The sequence below is a fragment of the Varanus komodoensis genome, unplaced genomic scaffold, assembly GCF_004798865.1.
Source record: "Varanus komodoensis strain SLA01 unplaced genomic scaffold, ASM479886v1 scaffold64, whole genome shotgun sequence".
NCBI classification, from domain to species: Eukaryota; Metazoa; Chordata; class Lepidosauria; order Squamata; family Varanidae; genus Varanus; species Varanus komodoensis.
The window spans coordinates 1981122-2004503 of record NW_025336273.1 but is presented as its reverse complement, the minus strand read 5'-3'; the positions used below and the strand labels follow the sequence as shown (position 1 = coordinate 2004503).

The following is a 23382-nucleotide window of genomic DNA, read 5'->3' as shown; positions in this document are numbered from 1 at the left end:
TTTAATTGGTTTTAATTGGGGTTTTAGTACATTAATGGTCAGATGCTGTGGGGTTTGTTTTATTTTACTTATTTATTGTAAGCCGTCCCGAGACGTTCTGTAGGGGACGGGATAGAATAGCTTTTAATAGACAGACAGACAGACAGAATGTTGTGGGCATGTGCCTCAAAATGGGGTGCTGCACCCTTTCCTGCAAGCCGCCTGGGCACGTGCTTCTGAAGCTGGAAGGTCAAACGAGTGACCTTGATGGGTTCCAGCTGGACGTGTGGCTCCTCGGATGCTCCACCCCCCATCAGAGCGTCCCGGCAGTAAGCCGTGAACATACCGGGGTGAGGCAGGTACCTTGTCTCTCGTCTTCATCTCTCTCCCTGCTCTTTCCCCCGTGCAGTCTGCTGGAAACCATGTTTCACTACACCGACGAACCCAGATTCACCATAGAGCAGATCGACCTGCTTCAGCGCCTGCGGCGCACTGGAATGACGCGGCACGAGATCCTCCATGCCTTGGAAACCTTCGACCGCCTTGACCAGGAGCACAGCGACAAGTTCGGCCGTCGGTCCACCTACGGGGGCGGTGGCGGCACCTGCAGCAACAGCACCACCAACAATGTCCCGGCGTCTTCCTCCACTGCCACAGCTTCCACACAGACCCAGCATTCTGGGATGTCCCCCTCCCCAAGCAATAGTTACGACACCTCCCCACAGCCTTGCACTACCAATCAGAATGGGCGGGAGACCAACGAGCGGTTGTCCGCCTTCAACGGGAAGATGTCGCCCACCCGTTACCCGTTGGCCAACAGCATGGCCCAGCGGTCGTACAGCTTCGAAGCCTCCGAGGAGGACTTGGACGTGGACGACAAAGTGGAGGAGCTGATGAGGTGAGCGAGGTTCACGTGCGCATGCGGAGCCTCTCCTTCTTCCGAAAAGCCCCTTCCCCCAGCCCTGACATGTCCAAGGGACAGATTCACTAGGTGGGCTTCCGTTCCCTTCTTCTCAGGTGGAAGACCACCACCATAAGCTGCCTCAAAGCCAAGCTGGTTCAAGACTTGTGTTCAGTTTTGGGCCCCTTGTTACAGGAAGGGTAGAGCCAGGTTGGAGTCAGTGCAGCGTAGGGCCACAAGGATGGTGGCCGGTTTGCAGGGGAAGCCGTATGAGGCGAGACGGAGGGAACTGGGTCTCTTCAGCCTGGGGAAGAGGAGACTCAGAGGGGATCTGTTGGCAACATACAGGTATGTGAGGGGGTGTCACACGGAGGTGGGTAGAGACCTGTTCTCCCCTGCAGAGGAAGGCAGGACACGCTCCAACAGAGCAAAGCTCAGGGAACAAGGGTTCAATTTGGATGCCAGGAAGTACTTCCTGACAGTTAAGACGCCCAGGGTGTGGAATGGGCTTCCAGGGAGGTGGTTGAGGCCCCATCGGTGAGGGTGATCAAGGATAGACTGGAGATGCACATGGTGGGCGTGTCATGAGCAGAGCCGGCTGGAGCCAGGGGTCAGACTAGATGGCTCGGGAGGCCCCTTCTGACTCGCTCTGCCCTGCTCTCTTCTGCCTGCCCTGCTCTCTTTGTTTTCAAAGAATACTCTCTCAACACAACCTGGCAAGCTGCCTGAGCTAGTCTCCAAGCCGGCGTCAAAAGATGGCTTGGGTCAAGACTGTGAGTCGAAGGTGGAGGCTGACCCTGGGTATGGTCCGCAGAAACACAGACTTGAAATTCTGTGTTCAAGCAAAACACTTTCCACCCTGGAATATACATCTGTAACCAGCATAAATGATCCATGGGATCGTATTTCTATATTTAGGGAAAAGGCCTGTTTTTATTCTGGTTTTTCCTTCCAAAACGCCACCGTTATCTTGGGGCTGCCCCGCTTCAAGCAGGCCTCACCTTCTTGGATGGGGCTTTTCTTACCTACAATGCTCAGCACCCCTTCCTCCTGCTTCTGTTTTGGCCTGGGAGCTGAATCTGACCCTCTGGGGGTTGGGTCTCACTCTAGTCCTCTACAATTCTCGGGTGGGGGGCATTCCTTTTTCCTGTCCCCACCTGCTCTCCCCCAGCCACGGATCCTTTTGTGGCTTCCCGGCACTTGTGCCACTTTTCTCCCGTTCTCAAAGGTAGGGCTGCCTCTCTTAAGAGTTACTGGCAGTAAGAGCTTTAAGCGAAGTCTGGGTGGCATCTGGAGTTGTTTTGGTTCATTTTGGAATTGATTTGGGGAGTCTCCAAGACCTTCTGCCAAGCAGAATTTGGAGGGGGGAGGGTTCTGCACCACTAAGTTAAAGGTTCTTTCTTACGAAAGTCTCGCAGCAGAATAATGCGTCAATTGCTTCCTGCCAAACAGACTTATTCAAAAAGAGTTTCTTTGGCGCTCCTCTCTGTGTACTCCTCGCAACACCCCTTTCACCTCAGGGTCATCTGCAAACTCCCCCCCCCCCCAGGTTCGCTGGAATGAAGTGCCTCTTAAATTAGGGATGAGGTTTGTTGTTTTGTCTTCAAGCCGATTCATGGCTAAAATAACAAACCATGTTTAAAAGATGGCTTACTGTTATGTGTGAACATGGCCAATGCTGTCATAGTTGGACCCATGATCTGACTGTATATAAGGCAATTTCCTGCTTCCGAACAGACTAGGTGTTGGCTGGGCCAGCCTACGAGTTTGCTGCTAAGCCATGGCTTGGCCACCCCGCCAGACTGCATGGGCATAGCAGCGGCCTGTAGGAACACCGTGGTTCTTCCTGTTCTTACACCTGTGGTGCGAGAAGGTGGCTTTTGCACTGACGTGCCTTTGCACAGCATTCCGACGTGTAAGAGCCTTGTTTTATGGCCCAAGCTTCTGCTGCCGCTGTCCCTTTTTTAAGATTCTGGTGGGAGAGATTTATTCATTCTTCTGTAATGAAACTTTGTGCATTCCATATGGCTTGCATGAATTTATACAGGCCGTGAGTCATCCGTTCTCCTCCTTGTACACTTTGATCAGCCGATGACACTGATTAAAAGAAATGTCCGCTGGCAAGAAAGATGTCTCTACCCCCCCACCTCCCATCCCCATAAATGCATCTTCAGGTTCCACTCTGGTCCTGTCGTTCGCCTCCCTCCTTTATCTTTCTCTCTCCATCCCCATTTTGGTAGGAGGGACAGCAGCGTGATAAAAGAGGAAATCAAAGGCTTCCTGGCCAACCGGAGGATTTCGCAAGCTGTTGTTGCGCAGGTAACAGGTAAGAACTCCGAGGACCCTGTCCCTTTTCCCGGGCAGAGGCCCCGCTGCTCTGCTGTCTCGCCCGCCAACTTCGCCTGTCGGTGCAGCTGTTGGGATATCACACGGCTTCTGCATTGCAGTGCAGATCTGTCAGCCCAGTCATGATAATGCATGTCTTTGATTTAAGAGCCTTTGTATCACACGTCACGAAACTTCCCCAGTGAATCGGTGTCTCTTCCTCCCCTCACCCTCCGCCTCCGCCTTGGCCTGCTTGATCTTTTTATTTTTCTACCTACGGCGCTCGTGTGAGGAGGGACGGTGCGTCTGTGCCTACATTGTAAGCAGCCTCAAGTGCCTTGGCAAAAGCTGAAAGAGCTCGCTGCGAAATTTAAAGTCGCACGTGGTGAACGTCGCAGATGGCAGCCTTCCCAGCCCGTTGCCATCTGGATGTGTGGGACTACATCTCCCAGCAGCGATGCCAGGCCAGCTGGGGTGATGGGAGCTGTAGTCCAACCCATCTGAAAGGCACCAGGTTGCCGAAAACTGGCCTGACCTTACGAGAGCACAGGGCGAGGCACCTGCAGGGAGGTGAGGGGGTTTTCCGGGACTTGGCTGGAATGGGCGTTTAATTATGCCGTTTTGTTTATTTGAGCCAGGGTGGGTGACCCCCCCGCCCCCCCCCTTTGTCTCATTAAGTGCTCCAGGTTGGCATTTCCGTTTGCTTCGGTTCCTTCCTTCAAGGGCTGTGGTGGGTTCCTCCAGAACTCCGTGTGCGCAAGTGTGGGCCGCTCTGTCGTGAAAGCAACCGCCTCCATCAGAGGAGGGAAGGCTCGCCAGGCTTGGGAGCCCGCGGCAGTGAGGGGGACACCAAGGCACGCAAGAGTGCGGAAGAGCCGTAGGAGTCCTTCCTGCTCAAGCCGCACGAGGGCCAAGGGTGCCCGGGGGAACGGAGTGCAGCCCGGCAGTTGTGGCACAGGCTACGGAGAAGGCAGAGGGTGGGCGGATGGGGGGTCCAGGAGAAAGACCTGGCTGGCTGGAGCCGCAACCAGGAACGCTGCCTACGCAACCTTTTCGCTTGGATCCTCCTCGTAAATGATACCGTCCTTCGATCGAGCAGCGCCCGTTTGCAAAACGCTTTGTTTTAATCACCTCTGCCCGTTTGGGCAAGTAAATCCAGCAGGGGGGCCAAGATCTGCGTAACGGGAGCACATCCTTTGGAGGCAGAAGGGCCAGAGAAGCAGGAGGACTGCCAGCCAGAGCGGCCATCCTGAGCTGGAGCAACCACTGGCCTCTCTCGCTATAGGTGGCCACTGAGAGCGCTTGCATTCTGCTGAGCTTTGGGAGAGAGCTTCTTGCGGGACGCTCTCCTTCCCTGCTCCTTTCTGCACCCTTCCTGAAGGTGGCGCACGTAGGTCCCCATGGTGGGATCCTGTGGACGGAAGCCAGGCAGGTTGTTGTTGTTGTTGTTATTATAATATTATAATAATAATATTATAATAATAATATTATAATAAGGGCGGCTTACAACACAATAAAATACATTGAAATACAATAGAACATAATAAATTACCATTAAATACAAAAAATACACTGAGTTACAAACATAATAATATAAAATTAAAATTATCAGTATAAAATAAGTAAATAAAGAATATAGGAGGAGAAAAGAGAAGGAAGAAGAAGTTGCCCTGGCCAGATCATATGTTTTAAAATTTAAATGATGTTTAAATAAAAAGGTCTTTACCTGGCGCCGAAAAACCAGTAACGACGGTGCCAGGCGGACCTCTTTGGGGAGTGAATTCCATAGGTTGGGCGCCTGCGGGTTTGGAGGACTGCGGTGGGTTTCAGCCCCAGAAACGTGGATCGCATGCCACCTTCTCTGTGAGCCCATTGGCCCTGGGAAAGGTCCTCCCGGGCGATGCACTCGGGTGCCCGGTTCACTGCACGCAGGCATAAGACAGAAGAGCGAGGAAGCAGGGCCTGCCCACCAGCCCTTCCAAAAGGCCCCTTGTTCTTGTTTTTCCTTCTTCTCTCCCAACCCTTCTTCCTCTTCTGCCATGTCTTTCTAGAATATAAACCTGCAAGCAGGGACTGTCTGTTTCACACTCTTCTCTGTAAGTGAGTGCACAGTCCTCCGGCTGAAGAGCAGGATAAACATACATAAAATTAGTGGTTATGTCCCATTTGTTTGGGGAAAAAAAGCTATATAAATGCCATCATTACACTTATATCCTGCCTTTTTCCCTCTTGTAAGAAGCGCATTATTCTCCTCCTCCATTTTATCCTCACAACAACAACCCTGCAAGGTAGTTAGGTTTAGAGTCGGGGACTGGCCCTAAGTCTGCCAGAGAGCTTCATGTCCAAGCGGGGACTGCAAACCAGGTCTCCCCAGCTCCAGTGTGAAACTTTAGCCAGTCAAATCCCCATCTAAACAGTGGGAGGAAACCTGTTCTGCTTCATAGCTTTGTATGTGTTTTGCTTCCATTTCCGTTTTCGAGAGCTTGTTAAAAATAGTTCAGGATGTGAGGGTGAATACCATCAAATAGGGAATATAAATGCCATAGAAACTAAACTCATACCCCATAATTTATACCTCATACCTAGCATAATAATAATTTATACCTCATACCTGGCAAAATAGCAAATCTACTACTTTCTATACAGGACTTGTGCATCAACTTCTGAGGTAGTGCATGGAATTGCAGCCAAAATAATAAGAACCAAAATATTCAGAAGAACATAAAAACATAATAAAACCACAAAAGACATCAGTGGATGAGTGGCAGGACCCAGCAGGAATGGACGTGCGAGGGATCCCTTAACGAAGGAAGTTGCACAGAGGTGGAAGAGCCCTCGAGAAACAGGATCATGTTTCAGGATCAGGATCAGGATCCTGGAACAGGATCAAGAAACAGCTGGTCTGCAGACACTGCCTGGCGGACAGATTTGGAAAGCCATGCTTTCGACGGTGTGCTTGAAATGAGCGTGCCTACACCACACGCACAGCCGACTTCTTTGACCTGGGAAGCACGGCCTCCCTTCCTTTGGTCCTAGCATGGCTGGGACTTGTAGCCGTTGTTTTGGTCTGATAGGTATGGGAAGGCGCCCTTAGTTAAATGAGAGGGTTTTGGGGTGCAGACATTTCAGTATGATTAAGGCAGTGGAGCTGAAGGGGTGGGGAGAAGCATCCTTCCTTTTGCTTCTCCAAAAAGAATGCCTCTTCCCAAGAGGCATTCCTATTTGGAAGAGAGGAGGAGGGAGGAGAATACTTCTTCCGTGGCAATACCTGCCATGAAGATTTCCATTTATTTAAAAAACTTGCCGTTTGATTAATTGGAGACACATTTTTCATTACGCAAACGCTTTTATGTCGATTTAATCAAACCAATAAATCCAGTAATAATTGCAGGACCAATAATTACGTCAGCTTACTTAAAACCTCCACGAGAGCAGATTTCAGGGCAGCATGCGGCACCGAGATGACACGAGACCACCTCAGGTAGCCTTTCCTAACCTGCCTTCCAGGTGTGTCAGGCTACAGCTCCCATCATCCCCAACCAGGCCTTCCAGGCCTGGCTGCATTTATGGCTGGCCCAACAGAACTCCCTCGACCCCGGTTGCATGGGGGAAACCCTAGCAGGACTTTTAAAAAATGGGCAAAAAAATCTAATGTGGAAAAAGAGGACCAGCCTCTCCGAAAGGATGCCGTGTAGCCCAGTACAACAGAAAAGCTAAAGGGTGGAGAGAGATGCCGTTAACTGATATTAATAGCAGCGTTCTTCTTATTAAAGTGCCTAAATTTATTATAATGAAGTCCTACCAAGAGCAGCAACTGATAATGCGGAGGCTGTGTGGGTTTTAAAAAATTATTTATAGAAACTGTCTTTGAAGGTTTCTGTCATAAGATAAAGAAGACAATGATACTTGGGCTGCTATTAATAACATACAGATCTGGCAAATGAGGGGTGTGACCAAGATCCCCCCCCCCCCACAGTTAGCCCTTCTTTAATGCTAACTCCCTCTAGAGGTGAGATTGCAGAATAACACGGTGAGAACAGATGGGGCTCCGGGGAGGCGGGTGATCGCAATGCAAGAAGGGTCTTTTCCGGCCCACCCTCATCGGCACCCCAAAACAGTCCCCAGGCAAAAAGGGTTGCGTAGGGAAGTTGCGCTCCCGCATCATGCATTCAGCATCTAGGAAAACAGTCCCTCCGTCTTGTAATAAGGATGGAGGGACTTCAGGTTTTCTCAGAGAAATGCTCAGCTCTTCCGTTGCTCTCCTGGGCGGCTTGTCCGATCCAGCCAGAACAGGGACTGGCTGCAGTTTACTTCTGGGCAATGCGCATGCATGGCCGGATCGTTCTGCACAGCACGAAAGGAGTGGCTGAGTGAGTCATTCCATTTCCTGGTGGACGTGTTCTTAATGTCCTATGAGCCACTGTCTTGCTGTCTGCCTCCCCCCGCCTTCACCCGTCTATCTTTGCAGGCGGCCGGAGCAATTAATCACCATAATGTCATCTGAAAATTAGGTCTCTTCGGCGGGAGAGCACAGGGCCTTTTGTATTAAAAATGGGTGGCATATTTATGAAAGGTGGCAAGCCTATTCTGGCCCAACGCCGCCGAAGCTGAGCGACCGGGAAAAAGTACCCCCACCACTGTACCCCACCCTTTGTAACGAGCACCCTCCAGCTTTTTCTTGAAAAGTCCATGGTGCAATGCTACAGGTAGAGTTGTAATCCAGGGATTTGCAGAAAGCATCACGGGAAGGTAGAGCCGGAAGGGTCTGAGGCCATCGAGTCCAACCCTCTGCTGTTGCAGGTCACCAAGTTCTGCCATCCCACTCAGAGGACTATCCCGTTTCTTGGTCGCTCTCCTCAAATCCCTGCCAGCATAGCAAATAGCTAAGAATTCTGGGAGTGGAAGTCCCAAGATCTGCCCTTTGCCCTGCCAACATGGCTGCCTTGATCAAAGAGGGAGGGGCCCTCTTAGCCTGGGGGCCAAGTTCAGTTTGATGGGTGAGGTTGAAAAAAAAGGGGGGCATGCCTCAGTTTTTAAAAAGGGGCCCACCTTGTTGGAGCTTAGAGCTCTTACTACTCAAAGCTCTTATTCAGTGCTCTCCAATACCTTTGCAGAAGTATTTTAACCTTTTGGAATGGGGAAGAGGCCACATAAAAGCCCAGAAAGCACAAACTGGTCTGTGATTGTGGGGAAGTCCAGGGGAAGGGGGCTTGGGTCCTGTTGGGAACTCAAGTTGGGCAGATTCAACCCCTGGCCCAGAGTAACCCTCCCCTGCTGTATACGAGATAAAACTACCGGTCCATTGAGCCAGTGTTGCATGCTCTGACTGGCAGAAGCTGTCTGTGGCCTTTTTGAAAAATTGGGGAGGACAGGGCTGAATCTTGGGCCTTCCGCATTCAAGGCAGGTGCTGTGATGCTGAGCCCGGGCACGGCAGACTAATCCTGAAAGGAGGCGCATTCCGTAGTCTGGGAGGAACACCGGAAAAAGACCTTTCATGTTTGCCAGGCAAAGGAACCCCTGGGAGTCACGGTTGCTCTCAGCATGCCTAGGTTTTGCTCTGGGGTGCTGGGAAGGGACCGTCCTTCCTTCTGGCTGCCTCATGACCACCAATGCTAAGCCTCCGCCCTCTTTCATCTGTTGCCAGAGATGCTCAGCCACATTCTTAGGCTAAAAGCTTGTCGGGCTCTTTTTCCATAGACAAAAGTTGATCTTTTCAAGGGGTTTGATTCCACAGTGGCCTTCGGATTGCATGCAGGTCGTTTTAAGTTTCTCTGTTCAGGTGCTGCTGGACCCTAACCCTAACCCTAACCACAACCCTAACCCTAACCCTAACCACAACGACAACCACAACCACAACCACACGGCCAGGATGGGGCCGCAGAGGGGAAATGCAGCCGTTTCTTCTTCCCTGCTTTCTTTTTCACCTGCAGGTATCAGTCAGAGCCGGATCTCCCACTGGCTGTTGCAACAGGGATCGGATTTGAGCGAGCAAAAGAAACGGGCCTTTTACCGATGGTACCAGCTTGAGAAAACAAACCCCGGTAAACAAAACCCAGCCGAGACACTCCGGCCGTTCCCTCTGAACCAAACCTTTTGCCCGGCGGCTGTGAGTGTTGTTGGCTTCATCGTGCTTCGGTCGGCATGGACCCCCCCCTCCATTCTCGGGAACGGGGGTGGGGGGAGGCTGGGGCTGGCAGCCCCTGGACCTCGCAGAGGGAGTGGTACGTTGGTAGGCTGCTCTGACGGGAGACGGCTCGCGGAGGTCGCATGGGGCGGCATGGGGCTTCGTCTGGGAAGGGGCCGAACCTGAGCCGTTAACGTGGGGCTGTTCAGCGGAGCTGGGATTAACGTGCAACGGGTTCGGCCGCGCTGTGGGAATACCTGGCGGGCGGTGCTGTTCTTCCTTTTAGGATGGCGGTAAGGAAAAGGGCATCCTTCTTGCACCGTTACCCGGCTTTTGATCCAGCAGTTTTCCTAACACACCTCACGGAATATAGCGTGGCCTTCTGCCCTGGTGAAGCAAAGCGCTGGGCGCTGAGCGAGCACATTCACCACCGCTGCCTGCCCAGACTCCCGCGGTTCCCGTGCCCTCTCATTTTTCCTCACTTCCCTGGCTGGTGGGTACTGCGTGGCCGCTCCTGGCCCATTCTCCTCTGGGCTGCAGAGGCAGAAACCCCAAAGGGGTGCTTTCCAGGCCCTGGGTGGCTGCTGGGCATTGGCAGCTGGCTGGCGAACCGAGCGCGGGAAGGCCGGGCCAGGCAGCTTCCCAGGAAGGTCTAGAATCCGGTCCTACCCTTGGATAAACCTTGCATTCATTTGTGCTGCCTTGCATCCATCTCAGACCAGTGAGTCCTCTCAGTCTGGCCGATGTATTTTCGTCCTCCTGGTGTATCAGCCAGTGGTAGGAAAGGTTAGGCTTTCACTCCTGCAGGCAGGAGTCGGAAGGGACCTTACACGTTATAGAATCATGGAGTAGTAGAGTTGGAGGGGGCCATGAAGGCCATCTAGTCCAACCCCCTGCTGGTGCAGGGCACCAAGTCACACCATCCCACTCAGGTGGCTGCCCAGTTTCGCCCTGAATGTCTCCAGTGTGGGAGAGCCCCCCACCTCTCCGGGCAGCTGGTCCCACTGCCGTATTGCTCTGACAGTGAGGAGGGTTTTCCTGATGTCCAGCCTGAATCTGGGTTGTTGCAGCTTTAATTGATTATTCCGTGTCCTGCACTCCAGCATCAGCAAGGAGAGATCTTGGCCTTCCTCTTTGTGACAGCCTTGGAGGGACTTCTAGAGAGAGATCATGTCCCCCCTCATTCTTCTCCTCTCAAGGCTGGACATGCCAAGTTCCCTCAGTCCCTCCTCACAGGGCAGTGCTTCCAACCCCTGGATCCTTTTTGTTGCCCTCTGCTGGACCCTTTCTAATTTTTCTACCTCTTTCTTAAATCTTGGTGCCCAGAACTGGGCACAATATTCCAGGTGAGGCCTGACTAGTGAGGAGTATAGAGGAACGACTACTTCTTGTGATTTGGAAGCAATGCTTCTGTTAATGCATCTCAAAATAGCATTTGCCCTTTTGGCAGCTGCATCGCATTGTTGGCTCATGTTTAGCCTGTTGTCCACAATTACTCCTGTTGGCTCATGTTTACTCCTGTTGTCCAGAAGGGCCTCTTCTCCTACCTTCTACCCTACCTCCTTGATAGAGTTCTGCTGCTGGGGCCCTGTGGACCATGCAGGCCATCTCAAAGGCTGCCTTAAAATGATGATGATGATATGATCATGCTGCTGCTGCTGCTGCACAGGCCAGCTGCCTTTTGGGAGCCCTTCTGACTCTCTGACTCCATCACTGTGGCAGGTGGCAAGCGCTTCTGCGTGGGCTTGAGGTTAAGCGTGTTGCAGGAATCTGCCGGCTGCGACTCCCGGCTGAAGCGGGAATGATGCTTCCGAGAGGACTTCCCTGACCCCAGGGGTGTTAGACAGCAACTGCCGTGATCCGCAACCAGCACGGCCAATCCTGCTGACTGGGGACGATGGGAGTTGTAGTCCAGCACACTGGGGGGCGGTCGGGCAAGTCTGCTTTGGAATTGCTTTCTCTGAAACCTCCCCGCCAGCTGAGGCCTTGAGGTTGGTCTCACTCTGGCTTCGAGCAAGAAGCCTTCCTTCCTGGCACGGCCCTCGCTCTGCGGCCCTCAAAAGCAAAGGGGTGGATGGGAAAAGACGGCTGCCTGCCTCAGAGGCTGGAAAGCCGCTGCCAGTCAGAGTCCACAAAATTGGACTCGATGGACGAATTGTCTGACCCTCTCTCTGTAAGGTGGCTCCCACTCCTCGCCTTTTCAAGAGGATTTGGCAAGATGGTGTCTTTCTGCTCAGAACTGGAGAGCTTTTGCATCACCCCGTGTTATTTTTCTGGGGTTCATCTCTCAGAGACGGGCATGGGGAAAACCGGGGCAGTGACGGCCCTGGGGGTCTCCTAACCAGTCCTCAAGCTCCCGTTGCTGCTGCCACCAATCACTCCCAGCCAGGTTTCTCAAGGGATGCAACAGAACCACGTAGGAACATCCTTATATTTGGCAGCATCTAAGAATCGCAAATAAAATAAAATAAAATAAAATAAAATAAAATATTTCAAGGCAATCAACTGTTAGAGCCCCGAGGGTATGGAATAGGCTTCCACGGGAAGTGGTTGAGGCCCCATCGGTGAAGGTGTTCAAGGATAGGCTGGACGTGCACATGGTGGGCATGTTGTGAGCGGAGCCGGCTGGAGCTGGGGGTCAGACTAGATGGCCCGGGAGACCCCTTCTGACTCGCTCTGTTTCTGTGTTTCTAAATGCCTTGCAAAGAATAGAGAGGTTGCAAAGATTTGGAAGAATGCGTTTGGCAGGCAGGGGAGTGGGTTGCCCGTGAGCAGACAAGCAGGTCCTCACGCTGCCCTGCGGTTTGCTCCTGCTCCTTCCGAGTCAATGTGCAGAGAAAACTTGCCCCCTGTGCTTACAAGGGGGCTTAGCATGGGGTCCATCGCACTTGGGACGGCTTGCGACTCAGTGGGGGGCCCCCAAGGCCTTTCTCGTTGTGTGACTTGTCCCTCGGACTGCGAAAGGGCTCCCCCATCAAGCGCAGGTCATGTGTGGAGCCCCGCTGGATCCCATGGAGTTGCCACCCCGTGGGGTTCTCTCTCCCAACAGTGGCCCGCCTCTTGCAGCAAAGGGGGGTGATCGTGGCCCTCTCGTGCGGATTGCCCCCCTTGTCTTTGTTTCAAGAAGGCAACATCCAAAGCAGTCATCCTTTGCTGCAAAAGTAGCTTATGAGGCTCCATAGCAAGACTTTCCTGCCTAAAAGGCACAGCACAAAAGGAAAGAGGCGATGGGAGGGAGGAGAAAAAACCAAACAGCTGTTTTTTGAGCCACGGCACTCACACAGGTGTTCTTTCTGGCAAGGAAGGCTGGAGTGAGCTGTCTAGAGCTGTGCCTTCTCTGACCAATGCACGGGGCTTTGTCTTCCCCTTACCGTGATCCTCTTTAGAGGGGACAAGGAGTCACCCGTGGCCTCCTGGGTAGTGACTGAACCCGCCAGCTGCAGCACTGCTCCCTCGGATCCCTTTCCCCAGGGACTCTGCAGCGCGCACACCAGCCCTTCCGACTAGTACAAATTTTGGAGCTGGACCTGAGCGCTCCTGCGTTGGTGGACTCTCGAGTCACCCTGAGGGAGCACGGTGTGCCCACGCCTTGACATCCAGAATGTTAATTCATTAGGACCGGCTTGATTAGTCTGGTTGGCATGGAGCTTGCTGGTCCTGGCGAGAGGGTGAGCGAGTAACTTTGGCTGCATTCCCGTCTCTCTCTCTCTCTGGGCCGCCACGGATTTGGGCAGAGTCGGAGATGTGATGGCTTTGGCTTGCAACACCACCGCTCCGCATTTTCCACAGCAGTGCCAGCGTCTGGGCACACCTTCCGTTTGTTTGACATTTAGTAGCTGCATTTGACGTATGAGGAGGGCAAGGAAGACCCCTTCTGCGCATGGAAGGCATCCCTCCAAGGCTGGGGTGGCCCATTCCCCCAGCAACCTGCTCTTTCCAGGATGGGAAAGAAAAGCGGCATTTCTGCTGCATCGCGGCAACCCGGGCGCTGCCCCAGGAGAACCGAGTTACTCCAGCACGCTTTGCAAGCATGTGCTATCGTTACGTGCAACTTTTAGCCGGAAGCCCCAGTGAATCCAGTGTTTTCAAGGCTGCCTTGCATCCCCGGGGGCAGGACATTCCTTACTTGAAACAATGGAGACCGGAAATGCTAGATACTGCCTCCTCACCCTCCACCTCTGTAGCTCCTCTCATCCAGACATTCACTCTTTCACACACGGGCATCAAGGCAAGGAGAATGTTCGTGACTCGCCCCCAAAGCCCATTGTCTGTGTCAGCATCTGGCAAAGCGCAGCGCCGACGCTGTTTCTACTCTCCGAGGGGCTGCAGGAACCATTGCAAACGGCAGTGGTCCCGCGTTCAGGAGCTCCCCTTCATGTCCCCCTGTGGCCGCCCCTCCGTCCCCGTTGCTTCGCAGTCACTGCTCCCTTCCAGCCAGGTTCCTCCACCTTGGCCACGTGGTCCGCTTGAGCGGTGGGCTGGCAGCTGTGAACTGGGCGGCCTGAGAAGGCCATGGGGGTCTGCCCTACGGCTGCTGTAAAGGGACCGTGGGAGCTGAGGAGAGCCACTGGCTGTGGGGCCAGCTGTGGCGGAGCTGGAGGGGAAAGGAAGGTGCAGGCGGCAGAGAGCCAAGTGAGGTGGCGAGCGTTTCATTTATTCATTTAATTTATTTAAAACTTTTCTATACCGTCCCATCACAGACGTCTCGGGACGGTTTACAACACCATTAATAGAATAAAAATAGAAATCAGAGTAGGAGAAGCACAGCATCCGATGTTAAGTATAAAACCACCAATTAAAACAAATTAGCTATTAAAATATTGGGAGAATAAAAAGGGTTTTGCCTGACGCCAAAGGGAAAGAAGCGCCGGGCGGACCTCTCTGGGGAGCGTGTTCCACATTCGGGGCACCACTACAGAGAAGACCCTCCTCCGGGTAGCCGCTCTCCTGATCGCCTTCAAGGAGGGCTCCCGGAGGAGGGCCTCTGCCTCAGATCTCAAGGGCAGGAGGGCACATAGGGGAGAAGGCGCTCCTTCAGGTATCCAGGACCCAAGCCGTGTAGGGCCATCCCCAGCACCTTCAGTTGGGCCTGTGCAGTGCTCGCAGTGGGGCGGAAGGCTTTCAGCAACGAGAAACTGGCCCACCCTACCACAGTGTCTTAGGCCGTGGGGCAGAACCTGTCTGCTTAGTGCAGAGGCGTCCCGTGGGTGCTGGGAGGGGTGAGGAAGCCGAAAAGAGCTCCTGCTGCACCTGGCGCACGGCACTTCATGGCAGAGGCCTCCCATGGCCAGGGAACGCCACCCCCACGGCCGGGCAGCAGTGCCTGGAACCAGAGTCGCCCCCAGTTCAAACTTAGCCCAGATCCCTGGCTTTCGCAGGCAAAACGGCACCATCCACACGCAAGTGCTGAGGTTTGGTAGACCAGGACAACGACAGCAGGAAGTTTGCAGAAATGCAGGCCATCTTTGGGGAAAGCCCCAGTGGTGGGTAAACCCTTACAAAACATTTTTTAAAAATGGAGCATTGCCGTCCTGGGCACCTTGCTCTGGGCCGTAACGTCAGGTCTTGCTTCTGAATCAGAAATCCCCTGACGTCCCTTTCCTTGGAAAGTGGGTTGGGGACAGGACCATCAGAGACAGAAATAGCCTCCTCCCATTGTAGGCCAACGGTATGAGAAGGTCCTCAAATGCTGGATCAGAGAGATTCGAACCAGAGACCCTTTAAAGCTTGCAGGCAAGCTCAGGAATTCCTTGGCCACATGGCTCTTTTGCCCGGATGGTACTGAACCCGGGAGGTCTCTGTAGTGAGAGAAATGTGTTTTGCATTTGGAAAGCAAGTTTGTCAATAAGCGATTTACATGAAAGACCGAAGAAAACGGTATGGATTTGCTTTTTCTTTGTGGCGTGGCGTTACTTTCAACGGCGAAGCATCTTTGAAATGCTCCCCTCATAGAATTGCTTTTCATCTGTTACCAGGTGCTAAGCAGTACAGAAATTCATCCTCTTACCTCTTACCTGTCCCACTTTGAAGTTGAGTGTGCAGGAGGCTCCCCGGCTCCCCCAAGGGCACCCTTTGCTTTGCAGATCCACTTCTGAATATTTTGCATGTGTTGGCACGTGGCCTCTTTTATAGAAACCACAGTGCGCCGTGATCTGTTTCAAGTGATGCCTTCAGAGCTGGGCGCTTTCTGTCTAGGACACCCACGTGTAAAAGAATAACAGGATTTGCTTTGTACTGGGGAAATGGTTGGTTTATCTGTCATGTGCTCCAGAGTTGACTTTGTACATGAAAAGCATGTGTCGTGTGGCTTTGGGGTTTGCTATTCTGTCCCCCAGATAAGATAACCTTGGTAAAAGAAAAGCAAACTCTGGGGTGAAGATAGATTGGGGCCTTTGAAATCGTTCTTGTCATTGGTGGAAGGAATCTTGATGCTCATACACTGAAAAGTAATGCTGGCTCAGCTGCTGAGGTGCTGCAGAATATTCACAAACATTCCAGCTGTTCAGGAGCAAGGAATTAAAGTAATACTACACCATACGCTGGGCAGAAGGCCATGTGTGGCTCTGATGAGGGGAAGGCATGCAAAGAAGGGGGAAGGGTCATAATAGTGGACAGCGACCAGAGAAAAGTTGGACGTTTGTGTGTCTGTGTGCAAGAGAAGGGGAGAGAGAGGGAGGTAAGGGTGCTATGAATCATATATATTGCTGTTATATATGTACTGGTTAATTCAGTTAATTGCATGAGCTCAAATAAATTTGCATACATTTTCATCCGGAGAGAAAAGTGATTATTAAAAGAAGAACAAAATCCCCGCTTCCCTCTGCTTTTAAGTGATCCATGCATAAATACCAGAAGCAGGCCAGGCACCGTTTCAGGAGACTTCCTGCCCAATATTTGTGGAAAGGGGAAATGGTTTGCTTCAGTGCAGAGTGAGCTCTTCCCCTGCAGATGTCAGGAGTGTTGGGGTGGCGAGGGAGGGGCAGAGGGCTGTCTTCTCTCTCCGCAAACCCCGCCTTGGTGTCCGGGGTGCACTGGACGCCCGCTGGCGGCGAAACTCCACAGCACGGAGCAAAGGGGGGTGCCTTCTGTCCCCAGCACAGTAGCACCTGGAAAATCAGTCCCGCCCCCCCCCACCCCGCTTGTCATGCTGATGGATGACTCGCGAACAGATGGTGTGTAGGAAGTGACCCTTGCCCTAGGGAGTGAGGTGCGGACAGTCCCGAAGCGGAGAACTTGCAAGCATGACAGTCCCCTGCTGAGGGTACCGTCACCGCTTCCATGTCTGCTGCTCCCGTGCAGGTGGGTCCCTCGTTGCCATCCCTGCTCACCACGCCAGCCTTGATTGCTCTTGGGAGTGGGATTTTTGCCGTCAGCCAGGCTAGGAAGCGGAGCAGGGGTCTGCATGCCCTGGGGAACACGTCTCGTCTTCTGCTCTGCTTTTCCAGGGGCGACGCTAAGCATGAGGCCGGCCCCCATCCCAGTCGAAGAACCGGAATGGAGGCAGACGCCGCCTCCCGTCACCGCTACCTCTGGGACCTTCCGCTTGCGGCGGGGCAGCCGCTTCACCTGGCGAAAGGAGTGCCTGGCTGTCATGGAAAGGTACGTGACTCCCCGGATTCCGGGATTGAGGGCCTTGTGGGCGGGCGGTGCAAGGCTGCAGCGTATAATGGCGCAGGAGAGAGATGCTTCTGCCTCATCCGAATACGATCCAAGCAGAGGCTATTGGATGCCAGTGGTGGAAGGGCATCCATCTCATTGGAGGACGGGCAGGAGAACAGGTCCGTGGAAGGTGATCCGGCATGAAATAGTGTTGCCTGAGAAGATACTGGGGCTGAACTGGTTCTAGTCTGTGCTGCAGGAGTTGGTGGTTGGTGCCCCAGTTCTGTTGATTTCTTATGGGGGTGCCACATGGAGGTGGGTAGAGACCTGTTCTTCCTTCCTGCCGGACGCGTTCCAATGGAGCCAAGCTCAAGGAACCGAGGTTCCATTTGGATGCCAGGAAGCACTTCCTGACAGTCAGGACCCCGAGGGTGTGGAATGGGCTTCCCCGGGAGGTGGTGGAGGCCCCATCGGTGCAGGTGTTCAAGGACAGGCTGGACGTGCACATGGTGGGCATGTCGTGAGCAGAGCCAGCTGGAGCCAGGGGTCAGACTAGATGGCCCGGGAGACCCCTTCTGACTCGCTCTGTTTCTGTATGGCACGGCTGTGTGGGGACCGGCCGCTGTAGCTAAATCAGGGGTGGGTAAATGTTTTCCTGCAGGGAGCCAATTGACCCTGTGCAGGCCAGGCGAGCTCGTCAGTCAGGGCCACGCTTCCGGCATCCTCCCGCTGGACGCCGAGTCTTCCCGTGGGCATTCTGCAGGCAGGGACACCTTCGTGCATCAAGCGGCAGAGCTGCCTGCGCCCCTCCGGCAAGGCATGGGGCAGAGGTGCCGTGCTCCCCTCTGCAGCTCCATCAAGGCACTCATCCCCCTTGGGTCAGGCTTGGGCGGGCGGGGGGGGGGACTGGAGAGCTTAGCGGGAGGTTAAGAGGCACCGGGAATCCCGCTAGCCTTCAGGGAGTGAAGCTTTGGGCACTGAGGGGGCTTGAGGGAGATGGACGGGGCCATAGCGCATGGAAGAGCTTCCTGGGATTGGGTGGGACTAAGACACGTCTGGATGAAGCATGATATTGCTGGTCTGTTGGCGAATTCTCAGGGATCCATCGGAGAGCTTTTGGCCGGGACCGATCTGGTCTCTTTGCTGGGCTCGTCCGCTAGGAAGTCATTCTGAATAGCACCTGTATGGTCATCTTCTTTCTTCACCTTCACCAGATGAGGATCGAATGCCGGAGAATCCATAGCCCTTCATAATGTAATTCTCCTTCTCGTGTTGGAATTTCTCCCAACGCACATTATTGGCTGCTCAGGTTTGGTTTCTGGGCAATATATTCAGAAACTCGCTCTCCTCGGTCCCTCCCTGCTTCTGAAATTTTCCCTTGGAATAGTAACGATCTGAAGGTTAAAGAGAAGCAGCGGCTCCAGCAAGTCAACGTCTATATTTAAACTGCAACCTGGGCGCAGTCCAGGGAGCTGCAATGCGAGCTGCTTCGTACCGCTGCGATGGGGGCGCCCCCCCCCATGACCTGCAGGGATGGTCCGCAGCTCCCCCCCCCCCCCCGTTTGCAAAACGGGCTTTCTGTGCTCTGGTCTGGTAAGGATGCCCTCTTGTGCCCCGGGAGAAGGGTCACATTTGTTATAGGCAGCTCCGTGGGCACTGGGGAAGTTCAGCTCCACCGTCCTTGCCTGCCCTCCCGGAGCGCCGCCAACGGAACAGCAGCGGTGGCTTAGCGATGCTGGAGATGGCCTCGCCTTCCTCGGCTCTCGGCCCGGCCTACCTCCCAGGGTTGTTGTTCGGAGGATAAGATTGAGAGGAGGAGGAGAACTGTAGAAGCTGCCTTGAGTTCCTTGAAAGGAAAAACAGGCAAGATCTGGATATAATAAATAAAGAAGTGGCTGCTCCGGCTGAGGAGGAGCGATGCGCCCGGGGGGCTGGAACAAGAGGCAGCCTGCCACGTGGAGTGGATTCAGGATTGCAGAAAAGCAGGAGAGCTGGCAGCCACTTCTGGCCTTGCCTGGGAGCCCCCCTTCCTCACATGCCGCGTCCGGTTTTGCTAACGGGCCGGTGTCCTTTGCCGGGGTGCTGGCTTCCTCTGGATAGTGAGAGGGCTCTGGAGAGGAGGAGCAGCTGCTTGGGGAATGCTTCCTACTCACAGGAAGAGTCCGGAGTCTATTCCTGGGGATCAGCGCTTCAAGAAGGCTGGGGGCAGGGTCCAGGGGGATGGCCCCCCACGGGAAATGTCGGGAACCTGGTTGGCGTCCTCGTCGGAGTCGCTGTCACCAGGCACTCCCATGCGAAAGGGCCACGACACCGCCCCCCCCACTCAGCTGCCTCGATCGTTCCTTTCCCCACTCTTTAGGGAGATCTCGAATAAGGGGCCGCTCATGCCTGACACTGAACCTCGGCATGTCCGAAGGGGATTCTGGGAGGTGTCCTGGGCACAGACTTGGTCCGTGCAGGGGGGAAGTGGCCCAGGGTGGCCTGTTTGGCTGGGCCGGGCTAGGGCTGCGGGACTTTGGACAGGTCACCCCGGCAAAGTCTGGAGTCCAGTCGGGTCCTTGCGTGCCCCCAGCCTCGGTCGCCCTGCCCTGACGCCTTCGGGGGCATCCCTCCCTCCCTCCCTCTGGCCTGAAGCCTGGCCCATGGCTGCCTTCCTGCTCAAGGCGCATGGGCCAATGTGCTGACTACAGCGGGGAGCCCTCGGGGCTTCTCAGGGTTGGCCCCTTGGTGCAGTCCGGCTCAGGGGATGTGTCCTTGGGCGGGGTGGCCTCCGGTCCAGCATCCTCGGACTCCCAAAGCACCCAGAGTGCAACGTGACGTCCGAGGCCTCGTCTCTCCTCGGGCGGCATCTCACGTGGTGACAGCACTGCTTGCAGGACAGATCAGAAGGGTAGAAGTCGTGAGCCAGGGTTCCCTGGACTGCACTTTGGAAACCTCTGGCTTACGTCAGCCTTGGAAGGTAGGCCGGTATTCTACCTTATGTGTCCATGGCTGAGGGGAGAGCCCCTGTCGGCTAGCCACAGCCCCTCTTCTCGCCATGTACGCCCCTCTCGTTGATCCAGCCCGCTGGGGCGTTTCCATGTGCGAGCGACTTGCAGGGTCCTGCAGATGGATAGCATGGATTGGAACGAGATTCTCTTTAGCTGCGTGGTTTTGGCCTGAATGGCTGCATACTATGGAAGAAACTGCCCTGGGCCTTTCTAGGGCGCGAGTATTGAAAGGCAGGGTTCGGCCCCCTCCAGTCGGACTGTAAGAACGGTTGCTGGCTGCTTCAAAGCATCCAAAGGAACCTGTTCTGTGAAGCGCAAGTCGGAATGAGTCGGCCTGTTGGAAGCCCCCCAGCCGCTCCCCGGATCTCTTGCTAGCTTACGCACAGGTGCCCTTTTGTAAAACTTTTCCTTCCCTTTCTTATATTTCCACACTGCCCAATAACCAAAGCTCTGGCGGTTTCCAAAGTTCACGGCCCCAAGCATGTGATATAATAATGTAATTTAAAACTATTTGCATGCAAGAAGAGAAAACAGTCTTTGTACCATCGGCAGCAAAAATCCCAGGACCTCTTACATGCTGCTAAATGTCTGACAGAAGAGAGCAAGTGGGCCTTACAAAGGGGCGCATTCTGCCGTTGGGGCTGCCAGCTTTCCCCCTTTTCCCTTCTGCTGGTAGAGCTCTCCCTGGGGGAACCCAGACATGCCTTTTCCCATGTTTGGTGTGGCGTCGAAAGCACCATTGCACTGGAAGGCCTTTTATAGCTGCTTCTGACTGCAATTCCCATCACCCTTGACTGAGCTGCTCAGTGTTGACGCATAATGGGAGAATTCTGCACCGTATTCCATGGATCTCCCACTCTTTTTTCCTTTTGCCAGGAACACAAGAAGCCTTGCATGGCCCTTGCGCTATATCCACATGGAGAAGACCCTAACTCCCTTGTAACTCCAGTTTTACCCATCCGGATAACCTCCCCATGTGTGGTCACAGAATTACAGAATAGAATGTTTGGAAGGGGCCATGAAGGCCCTCGAGCCAGGACATCAATTTAGGCCATCCCACTCAAGCACCCCGGAGGTGCAAAAGGCCAGCTCATGCAGAGGATTCTAGGACATGGGGTGGAACAGTCCTCTTTGAGAGGACTAATCCTGTATCCCAATAGCAAAGTCTGGATCTTCCTGTTGGTAAAAATGGCACGTTTCACTCAAGGGAGGGCAGTACTTATATTTGCCCTCCCGCCCCCTGAGATCGGCAGCAGAGGCCCTCCTCCGGGAGCCCTCCGGGAGAGACATCAGGAGGCAAAGCACCCGGAGGAGGGCCTTCTCTGCGGTGGCGCCCCACCTGTGGAATGCGCTCCCCAGAGAGGTCCGCCTGGCACCGTCGTTACTTGTTTCTCAGTGCCAGGCTAAGTCCTTTTTATTCAAACAATATTTTAACAATGTTTAATATTTATTGGGTTTTAATTGTGTTTCCGGGTTTTTAACTGTATTTGTATGATATTTATTTCTGTGAGCCATCCCAAGGCTATATATATGGCAAGGGGATGGCATATAAAAACTATAAATAAATACTGGAAGGCTTGGGAGAAACCCAGGTTTTGCCTATATATATGTGTGTGTGTATGTGTGTAAGGTACATACTTTATTTATAATATATATAAAGTACCTCCATACGAAGAAAAAACCCAGAAAGACGAAATTGCAGAATGCTGGCTCATAGTCACGGGAATAAGGCAGCATCAGGTGGGGTTAATGGAATGGAGTATTGTGGGAGGGGGCTGCTTGCCTATTTTGACAACAAGAAGAGGCAGGTTCTGTGCCCGCCGGATCCTGGGAGTCGCCTCACCCTTCAGGCCAGGCCCATCTTTGGTCAATGAAGCTTCACATGGGGGCAACTTGGTCTGGATGCCAAAGATGACTTGCCCCAGGGCCATAAGCTGAGACGGATTTGCTGGTGCTGTCCCCGATGGCACCGTCTCCCACAGTCGGCAATCTTTCTAGCCCCCAGCAGCACCATTGAAACGAAACCGCTTCAAGGATATTTCGGCCTTTTTGCCATCCCTCCGCATTCTCATCCAGCACACATCTTTCGGCCGCTTTTCATTTTAATCCTTTACTGTCGCCTTGCACAAAAAAGATCATTTGATTCCCTCCCTGATCAGCCATTGTGCTGCTGACGGCGCCTTTTGTCTAGAAAGCACAATTGCAACTGGCAAAGGTTTATCCTTTGCAATCATTCACTTCCTTCTTTATCTCCAGGCTTTTTCCCCTTCTGTTTTTCCCCCCTTCGCCGCTTCAAAGCATTTCAAACTGTGCATGGTCTAACATGAATTGGCAGAGTTTTGGAACTGGGAACTGTATTGATATATATAGCGTTGTCAGTCGCCTACCTGTAAGCAGCCCGTTCTCTTCTTTCCCACTGGCAAGTGTGGTACCGTCACTGCTAGAATGCTGACAAACAGTTCAATTTCTGTGAGGAATGTGAAAGGCCAGTTTGAAGAAAAAATTCCCTTTTCTCAAAAGTAGGTATAGCGAGATCACTATTTCTTGTCACTTTGTGTGTTTGTCTATACATTAATTCCATTTCTGCATTAATCTCTGATCTCTTTTGTTGGCAGTACAAACGCCTACATTTAAATTCATATTTCTCAACAAATAAAGGTGTTGCCCCAAAATACACATTTTTAAATGTGTACTTTCTTAGAATAAACATTTAAAAACCTGTTTGGAAGCTCCCCTCCCCCCTTTCCTTTTTGGGAACTGAAGGCTCTGTTGCAATCTTTGGAGAAGAGCAAAATTCAGCAGATAGCTGCATTCTAATGCATACCTGAAGCTGGGGAATGCAGATATGATAGATTCTGCAAACATCCGTCAGTGTCGCCAGGAAGGAAGGCAGAAAGATCTGAAATTCTGCAAAAAGACGGCATGAAGAAGGACAGGGCCGTTGAAGGGCTGAGCAGCAGGCACTGGGGAAAGGAAAAGGTGATGCTAGGAAAAAGAGGAACTGTTATTCCTGATGCACATTTCAAGGTCAAGCAGATTCAGTCTTGTCGGATGTGGGTGGTCCTGGAAATCAGAAATCTCAGGTGTGGAAATGGAAGAAGCGGGGGGCTTCTCTCAAGGAGACCCTCCCCAGGTGTTCAGGCCGCCGTTGAGAAGAGTGAGGATTTGCTACGGCAGGGAGGGGGGTGTGGGAGGAGAACTTGTGCAGCCGGCCGAGCCTGGCACAACTCTTGATCCCATGAGGCGAGGGGAGGGGAGAGGGGCCAACCAGCAGGAGGGGCAACGGGCAGAGAAGAGGTCTGCCTGTCTCCAAAAGGGGCATCCCAGAGGAAGGGTGCTCAAAAGGAGGATACTCAGAAGTAGTTGCTAGCCTGGGTCCAGCAAACCGCTCTGTGCATGCTCAGAGACTCATTCTTTGTTGGTTGTGCTTCCTGGAAGTGTGGTGGAGAATAAAGAGCCTGTG

General features: G+C 53.3%; 1 protein-coding gene across 18 annotated transcripts in view; it reads left to right on the top strand.

The window, feature by feature from the left end:
* HMBOX1 (homeobox containing 1) overlaps nt 1-23382 on the top strand; it is a 119257-nt gene that overhangs the window by 74296 nt on the left and 21579 nt on the right. For all 18 annotated transcript variants that reach the window (XM_044450268.1, XM_044450265.1, XM_044450267.1 and 15 more), the window contains 4 exons: nt 389-877; nt 3121-3206; nt 9137-9247; nt 16776-16929. In XM_044450268.1, coding sequence (XP_044306203.1) covers nt 389-877; nt 3121-3206; nt 9137-9247; nt 16776-16929 — 840 coding nt within the window. The remainder of the gene's footprint in view (nt 1-388; nt 878-3120; nt 3207-9136; nt 9248-16775; nt 16930-23382) is intronic.